General features: G+C 42.6%; 1 protein-coding gene across 3 annotated transcripts in view; it reads left to right on the forward strand.

Annotated features, from left to right (window-relative positions):
* Positions 1-1085: 1085 nt before the first annotated feature.
* Positions 1086-18728, forward strand: part of LMO1 (LIM domain only 1) — a 104960-nt gene continuing 87317 nt past the window's right edge. Inside the window, exon 1 of one of the 3 annotated variants that reach the window (XM_028732150.2) lies at positions 1086-1343. In XM_028732150.2, the coding sequence (XP_028587983.2) occupies positions 1322-1343 (22 nt within the window). In that variant the 5' untranslated portion in view covers positions 1086-1321. Of the gene's footprint in view, positions 1344-8473; positions 9052-18728 lie in introns of those variants that run through there. The other 2 variants (XM_028732132.2, XM_028732140.2) reach the window with 2 other exon arrangements.

Raw genomic sequence — 18728 nt, forward strand, 5'->3', positions numbered from 1 at the left:
CAATAGGTAGGCAGAAAATAGCGCTTATTTATACTGGAGCACGTGTGTCAGCACTCTGCCCCCCCCCCCGTTCCCCCCTCTCTCTCACACACGCACGTATATGCACGCACGCACACACACACACCCACTTTAACTGTGCTTTTGTGTTTTGTCAGAATTAATGAGAAAAGTTCCCTTGCCCTAGGGGTAATTAGTGTCCTTGGAGTTAAATAAGCTAATACTTAGACACCTCTGGCACAGGCAATTATGTTTGTGTATTGAATAATTGATTCAAAGAGGGGGGGAAGGGGGGTTGCTAATCAGATCTGAGCATAATGAATTGATTTAATTAACAGGGGAATCTGAGGGTCCCTGGGAAATGTGTGCATTTATTCAGCAGCAGGAGAGAGTGCAGGCACATAAATTGAGAGAAAGGGCAGCAAGCAAGCGCATTTGCTTCAGCGATAGGCTCGCATCTTTCCAGCCTCTCCTCCGCCTCCCCCCCCCCCGGCCGCCGCTCCTCTTTTGAATATAATTTTAGATTTAGAGTGAAATCAAGAGAAAAGCACTTTAGAAGCTTGTCCGGCTCTGCAGTAGCAACAGCCAAAGAGGGTTTAGCGGAGGATCCCATGCGCTTGCATTAGGATCATTAGGGGGCTCTGGTTGTTATTATTGTTATTATTTCGACTGCGTGGAGGTTACGGGGAAAGGGACGAGCAGGAGAGAGAGAGAGAGAGAGAGAGAGAGAGAGAGAGAGAGAGAGCCCTCGATTCGTCTCCCTCCTTTTCTCGATGCGTGCCATTTCCAAACTGGCATTCGAGTTGCAGCCCCAGAAGGAGGGTGGGTGTCTCTGAGGTTGCTGCTGCCGCCGCCGCCGCCGCCTTGGGGAAAAGAGAGAGAAAGCTAGAGAGAGAGGGAAAGCGATCGAGCAAGAGCGAGCTGGCTCTTCGGGGGTTCGCCTCCTGTAATTCTAGCTGAGCGCGATCTGGGTTAAAAGTCGTGCAACTGTAGCCGGCTTGGCCGGGGTGTGCATGTGCAAAAGGGGGGTGGGGTGGGCGGCAGGGGGAGAGCGGAGGAAAGAAAAGGCGAGAGTGTGGGGCGGGGTGGGGGGGAGAGGGGGGAAAGAAGAAGAAGAAGAAGAAGAAGGGAGGACGCCGAGCCGGGCGCATTCCCCCTCCCGGGCGGCCCGCTTTGCAAACACTCCTCTCTCTCCCCCGCGTGCTCCTCTTCTGCCGGCGCCGCCTGCCCTTTTTCCAACGGAGCGGAGGAACAGCGAACCGGCGGCTTGGAGGGCGAGCCGGCCACGGAGACGGAGCGGCGGAGGCAGCCGATCCCCGCCACAATGGTGCTGGACAAGGAGGACGGTAGGTGGCGGGTGCGGCGGGGTGGGCGAGAAGAAGCAGCAGCAGCAGAAGCGGTGGCGAGCGGGGGGGGGGGAGCTGTGGCGAGGAGCGAGCGTGGCTCCCGCTTGCCCTTTCCACCCTCCGTGCCTTCCTCGCTGCTGCTGCTGTGCAGCTGGCAATAAGGCACCAGAGCCGTCCGAGCGGAGAGAGAGGCTGCCTCCGGGCGACGTGCGCGCGCGGGGCTGGCTGAGGGACATTTCTGCAAAGTGCACGGCCCGTCCCCTCGGCGCCTGTGCAAAGAAGCAGCCCGCGGCTTCTCTCTCTCTCTCTCGCTTTGCCCTCCCGCCTTCCGAGGATTTGCCCGGGTGCTGCTATCTTGTCTCTCTCCCCCCTCACAGGACCCCGAAATTGTCATGTTGCGAAGGGAAGCCAGTCCCGTCCTTCCCTCCCGCCTGCTGCGTCTGCTTCTGCCACTTTCTTCTCCCGTCCCCGGATTAGCTCGCCTGTCCTTTAAAAACCCATTAGTTCCTCTCGCGAAATAATGTCGCCACCTTGCCTCGCTCTCTCTCCCCCGCCTCCTCTTATTGAGGAGAGCCGGCTTGGCTAAACGGCCTCGCCAAAAGGCTCCCGGGTGTTTTCAACGGGGAAACGGGGCTACTTTTAAATGTTCGAGAGAGCGCTTCGGAGGCCGAGCTGAGGGGACAAGGTGTGCGTGGAGAGGCGAGGGAGGGAGGGGGGAGAGTGGTAACTGCGTGCAAGTTTCGAAGAAGCGTGTGGTTATTGTTAAGACTTGCCGGGAATTCAGGCAGGGCTCACTTGGGGGTAGCGAGGGAAGGCCGGAGTTTGAGGCGAGAGTTAAAAAGTCTATATAAGCTAATGAAAAGGGCAATTGCTGAGGAGGAGGAGGAGGAAGGGACGTCGCCTCTGAAGAGACGGAGGGAGCTCTCCCAAGGGGTAAATAGGCTCCTGGAAGTTGGCGTGTGTTGAGACTCAAGCGAGGATAAGTTCAGAACAGTGGCGTCTACTTAAGCAGTAATTTTAGCTGTCAGACCCGGCTGTCGCACTTTTTTGAGTTAACCATCTGAGGCGGCCTTTGTCCCAGCTGCACTTTAAAAACAACAACACAATAACGTCATGGAGCAAAGCTTGAGCTTTCGTTTCCCCCCTCTCCCGCAAGAATATGTTGCTTTTTCGTTTTACAACAAAACTATTTGTCAGCACAAACCTAATAAAGCTTCTCTTGCTCATTGCGCAAGGATTACTGTTGGGTTTGGTTGTTGTTGTTTGTGAGACAAATCTCTCTTCTTTTGCAGCTGGGAAAAAAGATTGCTGGTACTGTATAGTTCTCAAAATGCAGCATGCTTGGACATCACTGCATCTCGACATGTGTTGAGTTGCTGTTTTTTTGGGTTTTTTTAGGTGTGCACCTAAGGTTTCAAGGTGTACACCTAAAACATGTACAAGTGTAAACAAACAAACAGGTGTCCAAAAACCCATGTAGAGCACAGACACATGTGCCAGAGAACCAGATTGGATGTGGCTCCTGCCTGAGGGTGAAATTTAAGAAGAGTGCTGAATCAGGCCATTGGCCCACCTGGTCCAGCATCCTGTTCTCACAGTGGCCAAGCAGGAGAGTCCTCTCCCCTCCCATGGTTTCCTAGCCTAATATGTGAAACTGTTCTTTTAGTATGTCTGGCGCTGTACCATTTTTGCATGGCGCGTTCATGAGCAACCTTTTCGTCTTTGAGTTTTTATTCGAAGCATCAGGGCATAAATATTCCCTCACAGAGCTTAGCTAGGGAGCACTGATGCTTTCCCTTTGCAGCACCAGTGTTTCAACACAGAGTTGCGCTCTCTCATAATTTCTCCTTAGTTACTCAGTTATAGGGCTGGAAAGGCTTTTTTCGTTGGAGCTTACTTCCAGGTAAGAGGACATTGCATTGCATCCTTAAGCATCAAAAGATGCTCAGCGCCATGAAAGAGAAATGCTGTCCTTAGATGTAAAATGATGTTTTGGCCTTGATAAAGTTATGGGAGGACATGAAGTTTGGGACATGAAGTTGTCATCCCGCCCCCCCCCCGCCCCAATGAAAGTTCTGTTAAAGTAGCATCCCTTTGTGTTCTGCAAGAACATAATGGTAAGAGAAAAGTTTCATCCTCCTGCTTTGCACACACTTTCCATTTCCAAGGATGTATCTTCTGAATAAAGCTTAATAAAATGGAAGTGCTGCCTTCTCTAACTGATGTACCCAGTTATGAAAGCTGAGAACCAACAATATAAACTGGGGTGGGGGGGGGGAGCGGGAGCACAATCCTGCGCCTGTTTCATGACTCTGCCTTAATACCAGAGGGCAGAACTTTGCGCACTTACAGAGATTAACCCATCTATGGCTGTGCACTAATCAGGAGAGGAATCTGACTGTCATACATTGAAAAATGCATGATAGTTAAAATTTATATGCTATTTGTAAGGCCATAGAGCAAGGCTGTGGGGCAAAGTCAATCAATCAATCAATCAATCAATCAAGCCCTAGCTCCTGGTTGCTAAAAGCTCTTAAAAATTGTTATTAACAGGTAGGAATTAAATATCTTTTCATCTCTATGAGAGAAATGTGGCATATGTTTCTGTCCCCAGTACTGAGATCTCAAATATTTTCAGGGTAGTTATGCCTAGTTGTCTATATGCCCAAACTGGAACTTTTGTTGCTATCATGCCCCCCCCCCCACCCAGCAGATATCTGAAACTTAAACACTGTTGTCTCAATCTTGTTTTCTAGCAATTGAGGTTTTCCCTCCCAGTCATCAAAACTTAGGCCTCCGTCATAACAAATAATGGCCATATCTATGAACAAGTTCATTTAGGACTTGGGTCGAATCCCCATAGTAACTACATATGAATTTTAAAAAGCCTCCGCCTTGTCTATTCCCCTAAAGACAAAGATGTAAGAGGTTAACTAATGTCAGTATAATTAAGCAAGGTTAATTCATTGCTGTTTCGTTCCTGTGGGATTTTACTTGCATTTCCATCTGCTCTGGTTTTGATGGTGTGAACTGCACCAAATCATCCGAGTGATGTTGAAATGTTACAAATTTTGTTTTACTAGACAAAAAAAATGGGTCTTTTTTCCCCCTTGATCCTTTTAAATAATAAGCAGGGTGACATTCTGTCCTCCCTTAACTTTTTTTTCTTTTTTTTGCCAAAGGGAGCCTTCCAGCCTATATCTGTTTAAATCTGATTGACGGGTCAAACAGCATGATGCTGCCTCCACAGAGGTAGTAAGGGAAGCAGGTGAGCTACTAGGAAAGACTGAGATCTAAGGAGAGTTTCCTAATGGGGGTATTTGGGTTCTTTCAAGTATTGCAGACATACTCATTAAACATAAGGAGCTCAGGGGCTGGAATGATGGTGGTGTAAGGAAGTGAAACTAGAAACATTGATTATCCAGACAGTTCTCAACAGCCCTCCTTCCAGGAGCTCTCACAAATGGCTGTATAAAAGGAAATAATGGGGATGGTAGTGAAGGTAAAGAGGAAATTAGAATGGGATGCACTTAAAGAGAAGAAATGTTAAGGAACAAACCCCTGATGAGAGGGATGTGGAGATCAGAGTAACAAACTGAAGCGGCGCCTGGGAAATTTTTCAGAATTGTTTGCAAGGAAGTTATTCCAGCAGAGAAATTTACGTCTGTTGAAATGTGTCTCAGAAATTAAGGGCAGAAGCTGGGAAAAGAAACTTGAAGGTTTGCCCCCCCTCCCTTGGGGGTTTGCGTGCTGTTCTACACTAATATTTCTCTTTCTTCTTGATTGGGCTCCAGTTGTTGCTAATCTGCAAACATTAAAGGGAATGTCCTATTGCTACATTAAAAGTGAGAGAAGTGGAAGTTTTTATTGGCCTTTGGTATTCCTCTGTAAACTAAGGTGGAGAGATCGTGTTAATGATACTTTCAGGAAGTCTTGTTTATGGGCAGAAGGTCAAATTGTCACTTTACCTCTAACAGTCTTATCATTTCATCTCATAAAGTATCAGCAATTAAAAAAACCTAATACAGTCAAATTCTGAAATAAGAGTTGTTCTCTTCAAAGTGGGTGTTGGAGTGGCCATTAATATTATGGGCTGTCCTTTGACAAACTTTGGTTTTTGATATCTTCTAGGAAACTAGCAACGCTAATGGTTTAAAAGCTGTTCTCTAGCTAGGAGAAGACTGCAGTGCACTGATTTTTTCTGTATTACTAAGATCTCTGCAGATCTAGTTCTGGAGCACGAGAGGAGAACTGGCTTCATATTTATTTTATTTTTAAATTTTTGTCCCACCTTTGGAAGCATAGAGTTCACACAGTTGCTGTTCTTTCAAATCTGATATTTTTTGTCAGTGTTTTTGGCAAATGCTAATTTTTTGTATAAGTAACTTGTTAATTAACATTCAGGCAAAAGTCTATTTCTGTGGGATAGGACTCAGTAATATTCCAAATACGTGAAAGGACAAGAAGACAAAACTGTCATAGTCTTGATTTGATGTCTCCTGGCACCATGTCAAGTTGTGTCAGTGAGGTACCATCACGTCCTATAAGTCCAGAGTGATCTGATGTGATTAGATTGATGCAATAGAATGTGATATTGAGGTAGTGATGGGGAATCTTATTTTAGGACAGAAGCAAAGGTCAAAAATTAGGGCTGAAGGAGCAGGTTCTATGACCTGGAATGTATAGAACTCAAGTTATACTCATGTGGACTAGGTTACAACTGAATTTCATTTTCTTCATCTTTATTCCTTCTTGGGTGACTATGCCTGTTCAAACCAACTCAGTGCCAGGTGTAGATCCAAAGTTGGATCAATATGGACAGACTGCTTTTGAATTGCAAAGGATTCAAGTCCTACTCACTCAGTCAATTCGGTGCAGAATAATATGACCCATTCTAACCTTGGTTTAACTGAAGGTGCTTCGGTTAATAATTTGAGGCTACAGTTTGGCCGAAGTTAAGCACTTTTCACTCACACTGATTTCAGGAGGAGAGATTTTAAAGCAGGCTCTTCACTCTTCCATTGAGATCAAAGGGATTTTAAAAATGCTTAACTTTGGCTGGATCCTTTCCTTAGTATATTAGCATTTTAGAGAGCATGGGCGCTGGGGGTGAGGATGCCAAACAGTGGAGGAGGAGATGTTGAACTGGGTAAAATTAACAGATGGAATTGTGTTGGCGTACTGATTCTCATTGTAGTTTCAATTGAGGTTTAAAATAATGGGATGGGCTTAGGGGACATTTAAGTCTCCTGTTCCCATGAAATGTAATAACACTCTGTCTCTCTCTCTCTCTGTCTGGATATCTCTTAAAGGATACTACTGAAGGAAATCTGTGGTGGTATAAAGAGGGAAGCAGTGTTTCAAGAAACTTAAAATTTGATAGCTATTAAAGTTTAACAATGTGTTAGAGAAGTATTATATTTGCTTTTATGATTCATTTAAAAGAACCTCGAACAGGATGAAACCTGACAAAATAGATGCTGTGTATACTTTTTCAATTTGGCAAAAGTGATGCTTTCTGAGGGCATTTAAAGACCAGATCTAAAACTATGGATGCTTAGGATTGCTGGAAATGATAATGGCATGCCTTCTGAAAAGAAGTGCCTTTGGGATTGTGGCATTAAAATCCCACTGACAGTTGTGGCATTCATGCTATAACATAAAAAAAATTCTCGTTTGCAGATGGGCAGTGGCCAAATGAGAAGGGAAGTTTTAAGTATTGAATGAAATGATTCTCTATGCAAAATGATCTATTTAACATCAAATACGTTCAAGGACTGTTAGGATTAAGCATTCAAAATGAAGGGGAAAGGCAAAGCCATTTGAGTTGAGGATAAGGAATCTAATTAAAATAGGTATTAAGGGTATCTGGCTTGAGCTTGCTATCGTGCTTTTAAAAGATGACTCTTGTATCTGTTGTAAAGTAGAGGGAGAAGTATAGCAGAAACTGGAATGAAATGTTTTCTGGGATTAAAAAGGCAGTCGGAAACTTGTTCTTTAGCACTGAGTACTTAAGAACCTCATCCTGTAAGTGTAACCCTTATTTCTTGTGATAGAAAAATCTGAACGCTTCTTCTGAGAGTACGTTTTATGTGTGCAACTAAGGAGCGTTTCGGTTCAGATCTTGGTTTCAGCACCAGCAGTGTAAACTATCATAGTGAGACAGTGTGGAAAGAATGAATTGCAGGCGAGAACTAGCTAGTAAAGGATTCCCCATCTTCACCATATCTAGGTGTTACTAGTGAAAAAATCATGGGTAGAAGGTCTCCCAGTTCACTACCTTCCCCTGTACCCAAGAGTTCAAGTTTTAGATTAAAGCATATTGATGTGAATATTGTAGTTTGTGTTCAGTGTTGTGTCAAAATGTCAAAGTGGGGCGTGTTTTAGAAATAAACCAAGTGATTTTACAGAGGAAGCTGCCAGAACGGCTTGCAAACATAGAAATATAACACGATTGTAGGATTAGGGTGGAAGAGTCACATATATATTATTCAGATGATAAAGTCTTTTGCATAATGACTTACCACCTAATTTTTTTGTGGGAACCCATGCATGTGAAATAGCACCCATGCACACCCACACATGTAAGACTACAAAAAGTTATTTCACACTGTATATTAAAACAACAGCCCGAGGGTGTTTTACCATCTCAATAAAGTGGGAGGGGGAAATGGGGGGGGGGATCTGCCCTGAAACTCCTATTTACTACAGTGTACAGAACTGTGTTTCTGAATGATAGACTATGACCTGCTAGAAGCAACCAGTTATTTCAAAGTAAGCAGGAGAGAAAGAGAAGTGTGTTGCGGGGGGGGGGGGGGGATGTGTGTGTCTAAGTACGATTAATAATGCAGATGGTAGTTTACTGTACAGATATTAAGGATATTTTTTTCTCTCCTACTGAGCATCATATCAAAGGTGCACTCAATCAAATAAATGAACCAATGTAATGAAAATGGAGAGCATCAAAACGACAAAGTTAATAGAAACGCAACGTAGTTGGTGCTCTCTGGTTATAGCGCAAACGGTGCTGCAGGTGGTGCTGCTGAGCTGGAAAGCTTTAAATTCTCCATTAAAACCTGACAGAAGAATAAGCGGGTGTCCCTGGGAAATGAGTGCATTTATTCAGCAGCAAGGGTGCAAAGCTCACACAAATGGAGAAGCAGAGGCAGCAGTAGCTAGGCTCAGATATTTTTCTCCCCCTCCTCCCTCTCTTTGAGTGTAATTTTAGATTGAGATTCAGCTTAAATCCAAGGGGAAAACACTTTATAAGGCTGAAAGCTGTATAGTTGCAACAGCCAAGGTTATGGGCTATCAAATGCAATTACATTAAAACAGATTATACTGTGCAAATTGAGCCATTTAGAAGGTGAGAACCAAAGAAACAGCTCTGACGCCCCCTTTTTTTCTAAATTGCAGTTTTAGTTCCTTGCAATTCCAAGGTACGAAAGTAGGTGAGACTGCTTTTGTATCTGCAAAGTGCTTCATTTTTGAAGGTAATTCTAACTGAGTGCAATCTAGGTTAAAAGCTGGACAACTGGATAATTAGAGCTCTCTCACTGCTAGAGGACAATCAGCCGTACGTGGCAGCTCATCTTGGCTCCCACGTAGACTAGCTCTTTTCTGCCTTGAGTGGAGGCTATTGGAGACAGAGCATCTGCACCCCGACTTCCTCTGAACCCTGAGATGATGGTGCTGGACAAGGAGGACGGTAGGTGAGCTGAGATTTTGTGGGCATCACTCAGCATATTCACGTATGCTGCTTACATGCAGCGAATGAACCTTAAGCGTGCTTTAGTCTCCTGTCTCCCGTTCATTTTATGACCCTGTCTGATATAACAGCTTGCTCCCTCCTCTGCTCTGGCTGATCGGCAAAGGGGGGAAGCAACTCACGCTGCTTTACTTTTGGTTCTGGTGAAAGCTAACAAGTTAAAAACTGTTTAATTTTAAAATAATTGTGGGAGGGTCCCCCCCCTTTATTGCCACCCTGCTTGCTGAATTTATTTTTGTCATCTTAGTGTAGTTTCTCCCTCTCTCCCCCCCCCCTCTCGTTTGCTACTTGAGAGAGTATTCAGAACTCTTCATCTCTAAAATGCTTCTCTTTCTCTGTAGCTATAAGCTTAATAATTACAGTTGTGAATGCACCTACTAAACGGCTCGTGGAACAGACATTTTGGTAGGAAAGAGTTGATTTCTTTAAACATAAATGTGTGTATGTGTGTGTGTTTGGGAACTCCTCCTGTTTTAATTTCTGAGGCTAACTTATCCCTTGCAAAGAGTAAATGAATAGCATACAAGTACAGCAGAGGGTTCAAAGGCAGATGTGGCATAGTTGTGTGTGACTGTGAAGTGACCTGCGAGACGCACCTTAACACTGGTGGTTTCTAGGAAAAGTACGGTAAGTGAGAAAGACATGCTGTTTTACAAGCATTGTTTGTGTGTGTGATATATCTGCTTCAGCTAGTCTTGGGGTGCCTGTGCTACAGGTTATCGTTGGTCAAGTTTAAGGGTAGCGTATGAAATGTTGCGCTTGGAATGCGAAGGGGCAGCTAGTAAGTTAAAAGAAGTGTGAGAGTTCAGAATCCTCCCTCCCCTCTACTGTTCGTTTCATTTTCTCAAAAATGACACAAAGTGAACTAGAACATACTTCCAGGGAGAGGTTGTGTGTTAGGTTAAATATTAGTTCTGCATATGGTGGTTTCATTTATGCACGTTGTCTCCTGCATTTACCAAGTAACAGCAGACAGTTTCTGCTATCTGTTGCTGAATAGCATGTATTGGGGTATGTGTTAGGGTATCAATGGGGAGACAGTGAAAAAAAATATCCCACACTGGATATGGCCAGGTTTTCAGTGTGGAGATCAGCAGCAGCATTATTTTTCTTTTCCAGCCCACTTAGGATGATAAATAATGTTGCTGTTGAGGAAAGTGCTCAACATAACTTTTCATGCAGTTGGTGTATTATTTAAGGCAGCTCTGAATATTAAAACAAAGCAGTGTTGATTGCATAAGGTTGCTATTTACAACATTGGCTAGCTCAGTTTTTTTTAAAGGCAGCAGTCTTACACAAGCATCTGGGAATACGTCCCGTTGAACTTGCTGGAGCTTCTTTCTGACATGCATAGGATCGCACCATTCGTGTCTCTTTTATCAAAGGTAAGTTAACACGAGAGTGGGGTGGGACAGAGATAAAGCAACACGCTTGCATTTAAGAAAATTGTTAATGCACTGATGTGTTTCAGGATGACAGAAGTTCTTTGAAATTTTGTGTCTGCCCATAGATCATTTAGGTCTTTCTCCCTGGCATGTAGTGGGGTGTACCTAATTTGGATGCTGGGAGCCCCCCTGAAAAGTATTGCAGTATTTAATGCATACACTGCTTTGATCTGCTTTACATAAGTTTAGCAGTGCAATGCTTTACATCGGTGCAGTCCTATGCATATCTATTCAGAAGAGAGTTCCACAGAGTTCAGTGAGACGTACTCTCAGGAAAGTATGCAACCTTACTGTATTTTTAAAACTCCTTTGATGTTTATTTAAGTGTATTACAGTGTCTCTAAAATTCTTAGTTTGAGCTGTCAGCCATATGCACGAGTAAAAGCTGCCATCTAGAATTTTGTATTAACTGGACATGTGGGATGACAGAAGTTTTTCTACCAGTTCTGTTTGACTTTATGAAAATGCACTGGTGCTTAAAAAGTAAGTCGTCCAACATTTGTTCTAGTCTCTTTTCAATAATCAATAGATATGGCTTCAAATAACAGTGGTTTAAAATTATGAACAAAATAGTTATTTAGTATAGATTTGTATAGGTTAGAGATAGCAGCTTTGCAGAGAGAGTTGAAAGTGGTATCACTCATTTTCGTTAAGCACCCCAGAAACTCCACTTACTTCTTTTGTCGCGGTGTTGCTTTTGGTCAAAGAGGTGTTTCAGGTATTTGAAGCACTGCAAAACCTGCAAACCCTGTTTCCTGGAGCCAGTAAGGGATGAGTGCACACACCACAGGCAACAGCATCTCTATCAGACCACGCCTTTTCTTCCTGAAAAAACTGGCAGAATTAGCAAAGGTACTTCAAAGTGCTTGCTGATGTTAGACACTTGCTGAATGAACATTGTTGTTGTTGTTCTGTCCCAGCTTCTACCAACCTAGCAGTTCGAAAGCATACCAGTGCAAGTAGATAAATAGGTACTGCTGCAGTGGGAAGGTAAATGGTGTTTCCGTATGCTCTGGCTTCTGTTGCATCAGAAGCGGTTTAGTCAGGCTGGCCATATGACCCGGAAAGCTGTCTGTGGACAAATGCCAGCTCCCTTGGCCTGAAGCAAGATAAGTGCCGCATCCCATAGTCACCTTTGACTGGACTTAACCGTCCAGGGATCCTTTAACTTTTTACCTATTGTGGTTCATGGAACAGATGGCATAACGCAACAAATTTAGTTACATGAGAGTAAGCTCTGCATACATAAGGAAGCACATCATAAGAGTACTGAGGTTGCAATGCTATGCACACTTACTGAAGAGTTGAGCTCATTGAAAGCAGTGCATAAATTATGCTGTTGGCTTATAATTCTAAACGTTATTATTAGAAAGGAGGGTTCATTGTAGCCTATGTATTACTTCCAAGTACACATGATTAGGATCAGGCCCAAACCTCCATGTGAATAAGAAATATTTGGCAGGCTGACCTTATTTTTTTACTCGTCCACAATAACTGTACTGATTTCTTTGTTTCCCTTCAGAGTTTCAAGTGTTCAGAGGAAAGCAACATCTTCTATGGTTGGAGTTTCTTGTTGTTTCTTTTAGTTCACACTTAGTTGAAGGTGTTGCACCGTTGAGACGGAGTTTGGTATCAAAGCCAAAAACAAATATTTCATGACATGACGGTCTTTCTGAAATCAATAGGACTTGCATAACAGTGCCTGAGATCTCTGCTAGATTTTTTGGGTGGTGGGGTAATCTAACTAATACATGAAGGAAAACAAAATGAAGTTGTGTGCAGGAATTTAGAAACATTGTTTCATATGTAAAAGGGGTAAGTGAGGAGTGCAGTTCAGAAATAATAGAACTCCAACCCCACTCCAGCCGCCAAATTAAATATCCACATAACAAGTTAAACTCAAGTGCTTTGATAAATCTGTTTTAAAACCATTCCTTAATAAAGGAACTTTGACAGTTACTCTGCCTCTACTACCTAGTTTGATTTGCTGATAGCCGTGGACCACATTGTTTACATTTTTTTTTTTGAGGGGGGGGGGACTTTGCCAGAAGCTGGATGCTTGGAGTAATGAATATCAAATAATTTTTAGAGGAATGGGTAGGTTAACTGCGTTTGCAATCCTTTACAAAATACTTATTATACAAAATGGTGCAAACCTCTACACCCGTTAATACCAAGAAGAGAATGAAATAGCAGAAACCTGAACTGCAAATATCAAACCCTGAATCTGCCCAGTCCCTGTTTGTATATAAGGTCTGATGGGCAAGGGAAGTCAAATGAGTTGGTCATTCAAAAAGGTGGTCAACAGCTTAGATCAAATGGTCACCATGACAGTGAATATATTTGGAATTCATATAAATTTGGTATTTATATTTGAATTTTGCTCCTAAATGGAGTCTCCAGAACTTTAAATATAAATTTCAAATTTACCATATTGGCCTGAATATAAGCCTCACTCCCCCCCCCCCCAATTCTGACCATCGAAAAGTTAAAGTACGGCTTAAATTTGTGACCTCACAAAAATTAGCTTTTACAATATCGCTGCTGAAACAGACATATGGTAAAATGGAACGGGTTTGAGTGCCTGTGGAATTTTAAGGGAGCGGCTTATATTCGAGTATTCTCCCCCCCCCCCCCCGAATTTTAAAGGTGCGGCTTGTATTCAAGCCAATACGGTACATGAATTCCAAATATATTCACCTGTCATGAGACGTGAGCATATCCCCCAAAATCACTCCATTAACAGCATAAACTTCTGCAAAAGATAGCTCAGTTGGTAGAGCATGAAACCTTTAATTTCAGGCTCATAGGTTAGAGCTCCACGTTGGGCAAATGATTCCTGCATTGCAGGGGTTATACTAGAAAGCCCTAGTGGTCCCTTCCAACTCTACAATTCTATGATTCTGGGAAAAGCACTATTTATACCTAATCTCCAAATCCTGTATTTGAGTTTAAGATCCTAGTGTTGGAATCTTCAGTTTGAAAATTCAGCCTTTGCATGTAGATTTCAGTTTGATGCTTCTAATTCATTTCATTTTGGAATTGCAGAAGGCATAAATCGCTGGTGTTACTTAGGCGTACTGTTTAGTTAGCACTGTGTTTTTCTTGAATGATTTTTTTTTTAAAAAAGTAACAATATGTAAAGGAGAGTAGATACAGATGAAGGTTGTTAGCAGTTGGAAACATCGGCCAGTTATAGAGCAAGACATTGATCAGCATATTGTAGCATCCATAGCTCTTGAACAGAACAAAGGTCACAGTAGCAGGAAGCATCAAGATTAGTTAGAGAACTCCAGGCACTTGACGTTGGGGTAGATTTCTCTAATAATAGTGAAAGTCAAAGCTTGCAGATAAATTGATCAAGAAGGGACAATCCACTTGATGTAAGATACCATTAGCAGGACACTTACAGGCATTTAAGAAGGCACTTACAGAGTAAAAACAAACCTGAAGTGGGGTGTTGACGGTATTGAAATGTGGGAATGGGAGATATCTGGTGTATTGATAGTGAAGAAATGGATGAGGGGGGAAAGCAAGTGACTCACTCTAAAATGTCACCTTAAGCACCACTCTGACTGCTTTCTACTTTGAGAAAACGATATGCATGTGCAACATTATGGAGCCATTGAACAGGCACTTCTGTATATTGTGCGTCCCACCAGTCCTCCTATAATGATAAATCTCTTTGCTTTGGAATAGATGCATTTCCAGGAGATATCCTGGTAAAAGTTATCTGTAATTACCTGCGGCAAATTGCAAAAAGAATTAGAAATACATTGCTGCTGAGGGACTCTGTAATGTACATAGTTCAGAAAATTATGCAGTCTGCTAGGAAGAATGAAGATACTTTGTTCAAAATGAGTGTTAAGAGTATCAGTTTATTAATTGTATTTATCATTGGCAATGCCAGAAAAAAAAAGAGAAAAGAAAAGGTAGTTTTAGCAGCAGTAAAAGTAGAAATAGATAAGTTTGTCGTTCTGGTATAGCATAAAGGAACGCCACCAAAACATTTTGTTTATGTAGTGGTAGTAATATCACAACATCTTAGAAGAACACACAATTCAGTTTTATCACTAAATACTGGGGATTCTCATATGTCAAACTGGTAGTACTGGTTTAAAAGTAATTCTTGGTTTAGAAGTAAATGTCAACCTAACATGAGTGAACAAGGCTGATGGCACATGTCTGAATGTAATAAACTGAATGGTTGTATGTGATTAAAAGCATAGCTATTTTGGGGGCCCACACTAAGTACAGCGCTGGCTTTTTAGAACAACAGTCTTAGAACAGGCAGTTCAAATGTGTGAAGCATACAGTATGTCTGGACAGAAATTTATTCCTCAGGGTCTTGAGTCAGTGGTACTTTAACCAATCTATTTTCTCCACCCAAAAGGAAAATGAGGTGTTCTAAGAGCCATAACAATGAATACATGTGACAGCAGAGAGCCTGGATCATCCACTGGACAGAGAATTTGCTTTGTAAGACCTGGGTTCAAAGCACAACTTTGCCACAGGTTTCCTAGGTTACAGTGAGCAAGTAAATATTTTCTGTCTCGTACTCTAAACATTGGAATATTCAGAGAGTGGGTGTGAGGAAGAGTGAGCTGAAATTTGTCAAGCGCTTGGCATGCCATTGAAAAGATTGATTGGAATAGACTTTCCTTTATTTTAAGGTAACATCAAGGCTGTAATCCTGTGATTATGGGCTATGCTTAAGGTTCATTTGAATCAACGGCAATTGCATGCATGTTGCTGTGGTAGGATGTCAGCAATCATTTGACTGGCTATGCTTGCAAACCCAGTTCCTAGAACTTTTCTAGGGAACAAACACATAATAAATAAAACCTGAGGCTGGATCCCTCCTTCAAGTTGTGCTCTTAATTTCCAGATGTTGCTGTTGGGATCAGTTTGGATACTCTGTTTTAGCATTAATCACTGGAGAAGGGGGATGAATGTGTATGAAAAGTATGCACTTAAAGGTTTACTTTTAACTGTAGTATGGAAGAATCTTTGAAACGCAGGGATACAGACACTATCTTTCTATGGACTTGCAGTCAGTGTCCATGTTGCACTCACAAGAGATGATAAAATATCAATCTCTTTGCTGTAGCAGCTCTTATGAAACACTGGAACTACAGAATCTTCAAAAAATGTTCCTTTTAAGAGCAGTACATTATTAATAAAGTAGTCCATTAGGTCTGGTGATAAAGGGTCAGAGAGTCTGAAATATCTGTCTCTCAAATGGTTAAGGAATTTATCACGGTTGGAGGATTAATTGATTTCATTTGGGAAGCATTTTAGGTCTTCACATTTCAAGTTCAGAGGTAGCTGTGCTCTGTAAATGTGACTTTCCTACTGGAAGTTCTTGTTTAATCCACATCAGATCATAAATTTGACCCCCCCCACCTCCCAGTGCAAGTGCGCCTCTGACTTGGACTGAACATTTGTATATTCATTAATCTGTATCCTTCCAGCTATCTTCCAAGGAGATCAGCATGGTGTTTTAGTCCTGCAACCACCCTGTGGGGCAACTGAGTCTACGCGAATCCACCCAGAAAGTGCCGGGATCTTGAGGCTGGGTTCCCACATTCAAGAGTACTGTTCAATCTACTTGCACCAAACACTTGCGCAACACTTAAAAATAGTTAGATGATGGAAAGAGCATCATTATAACCTCCAGGTGAGATTTCAGTATGGAATTTGAAGTTAACAAGACCTATTTATACCGACGTTAGTAAAGTTGGCTGTGTGTACGTAAATTAATTTCAGCCACTTTTGGGCTTGCAAACAGCAACAAGAAACAGTTAGTGGCTGTGTTTGTACATAATGATAAGGATTCATTTATTGTGTTTGGAAAGAGTCACAATACCCCTGCGAGTCCCACCCTCTCTCTTCTCAGATGTGGCTACAAAGAGGAATTCTGAAGCTGTTGCGTTTAAAACAGTTTGTTGCACCTGAACCCAATCACCATAGGTAGCATTAACTATGGCTTGCTGAAATAAGTCGGCTTCAACCATGGTTATGAAGCTGGTTTCTTGAAACCCACAGTTGAAGCTGACTTGTTTCAACAGAAGATATGTAAGATCAACCACAGACGGGACATTGTAAACAGTGGTTAAATGAAATCAGAAATGAGAAGTTCCGACTGAAAGCTGCATTGGAGGAGGAGATGGGAGAAGAAGTGCATGGACTGAGGATCGCCTAGGCTCAGTCCTCTCACAATAATCCATAGTCGACCATAATGTCCAGACACAGCCAGTGTGTGTTGTGGGTGCAAGTGCTGTTATTCATTTCAGGTCTGCAAGTACCTGTCAGCATTGCTATTTCCCATATCTATTAGGTTAATATTATTGTCCTCCTTTCTTCTTCTTCCAAGACACATCCTGATATTATTTTTTATCCGCTTGGCTCAAGAAATTCTATCAGGAATAGCACTAGGCAGTACTGACGCATAATTGAATAGGTTTTAAAAAACAAAAACACTTGATTTATTCCTGGACAGTGTTGAAAGGTATGGCTCAAAGTCACTGAAAAGAAGGGGTTTGGTAGAGAAATTCTTTGTTCTGTACTTCCTTGAGCTGGATTTTCTCTTCTTAAAAAGATTGATACTTATATGCTCAAAGTGAAAGAGATTGGATGTGAAGTATGTGAGCGGCTACCTTCGTGTCTTCCGTGGAATGATCAAGAGCTGCGATCTCACGAGCTGTGTTCAGTTTGGACGGAAGAAACAGAAACATATTGCAGTGGACTTGATTTCTAATAAATAAAAGCAAGTATAATGAGTGTGTAACTGGGAAGGAAGATAAAGGCAGCCATGCTTTAAATTGTTAATGACGGTGCCAATGGCTGCAGCTTTACCACAGCTGTTTAAATTGATCAATTTTGTTTAGGCAGTAGCCCGGCGTGCAGCCCTTTCAGGGGAGCTCCAAGATATTTTTAAAGACAAATCTGGATCTTATTAAATGGGCTTTTTAAAGGTCTGGAGTGCCAATATTGCGGATTATTTTTAAGGGTGGATTTGCTTTCTATTGTCACAATTCCGACAGGAGCGCATTCTCTGTGTAACACCTCTAAGCCTCGGGCTCCTAATAAAACCACAGTTTTGAAACCACTTAACAATTAAAGTACCAGGATTGTTTGTGAGTGGATTCCGGACTGCAGCCTAAAGAGTTCCACTTGTTAATTTTTAACTAATGACACGTAATCAAAATGGTGGAATGGAACACCAGCACGAAATACGCCACTGCTTTGCCATGAGTTCTTGGCAGGCTTTTATCGACAGACTGATGGCCCTTTAATAATACTTAGCATTTATATAGCAGTTAAGAGTGTTCAAATCACTTTTCCTATATTGTAATATTTGCAGCAACCTTGTAAAGCCACTAGGACCCCCATATGCTACCTCCAGGTGTGAGGACCCCCTAACAAAATGCTACTGGGTTGGCCTCCCCAGGATCCTTTCTCCCCCACCACAGCAGGCTTACCCACAGTGAAAGGCAGAGGCGCCACAATTTGTGCCAAATGACTGTGAGCTGCCTGCTGTTCTAAATTTCACGCAGTTCCCTAGTGTCACTGCAGGGCACTGTGGGACATTTAAAATGGCAGGCAGCTTCCCAGATCCAGCTGCTGGCACAAGGTTAGCCCACAGCTGGGAGAACAGGCATGTAGGAAGGCTCAACCTCAGTGACAGTGCCCCCCCCCTATGGTCTGTGGGCCTCAGCACCTGCCTGAGGGTTCCAGATGCTGCACCTGGCTCTGAAGGTAAATGTTAGAGATGGAAAATGTGACAGAGTGGCTTGCTGAAGAATATCAAGTGAATTCATGGCAGAGATGGCTTTGAGGTTCTGCCGCTTAACCACTGTTCTATACTAGAGGTATTCTGGTAGGTGTTTACTAGCATTTGTTCCATACACCCATGCCCAGTAAGTGCCAGATTTGTGTGTTCAGCCACACTACCTATTTTTGAAAAGTTCATCTGCAGCGAGTACAAACAATTGTGGTAATCGGGACTTTTGTTGCTATTGGTCTGTATTCGTGGGTGGGGGACTACTGAACTCTAATATGCAATGGCACCTACTCAGCTCAATACTCTTTGGTTGAAGATTGAATAAGTGGTTGAAGGTTTTTGTAATGGCACCAAAGGCTGGCAAAACCTATCCAGTAGCTCAGAGG

Source organism: Podarcis muralis, chromosome 1 (genome assembly GCF_964188315.1).
Source record: "Podarcis muralis chromosome 1, rPodMur119.hap1.1, whole genome shotgun sequence".
Taxonomy (NCBI): Eukaryota; Metazoa; Chordata; class Lepidosauria; order Squamata; family Lacertidae; genus Podarcis; species Podarcis muralis.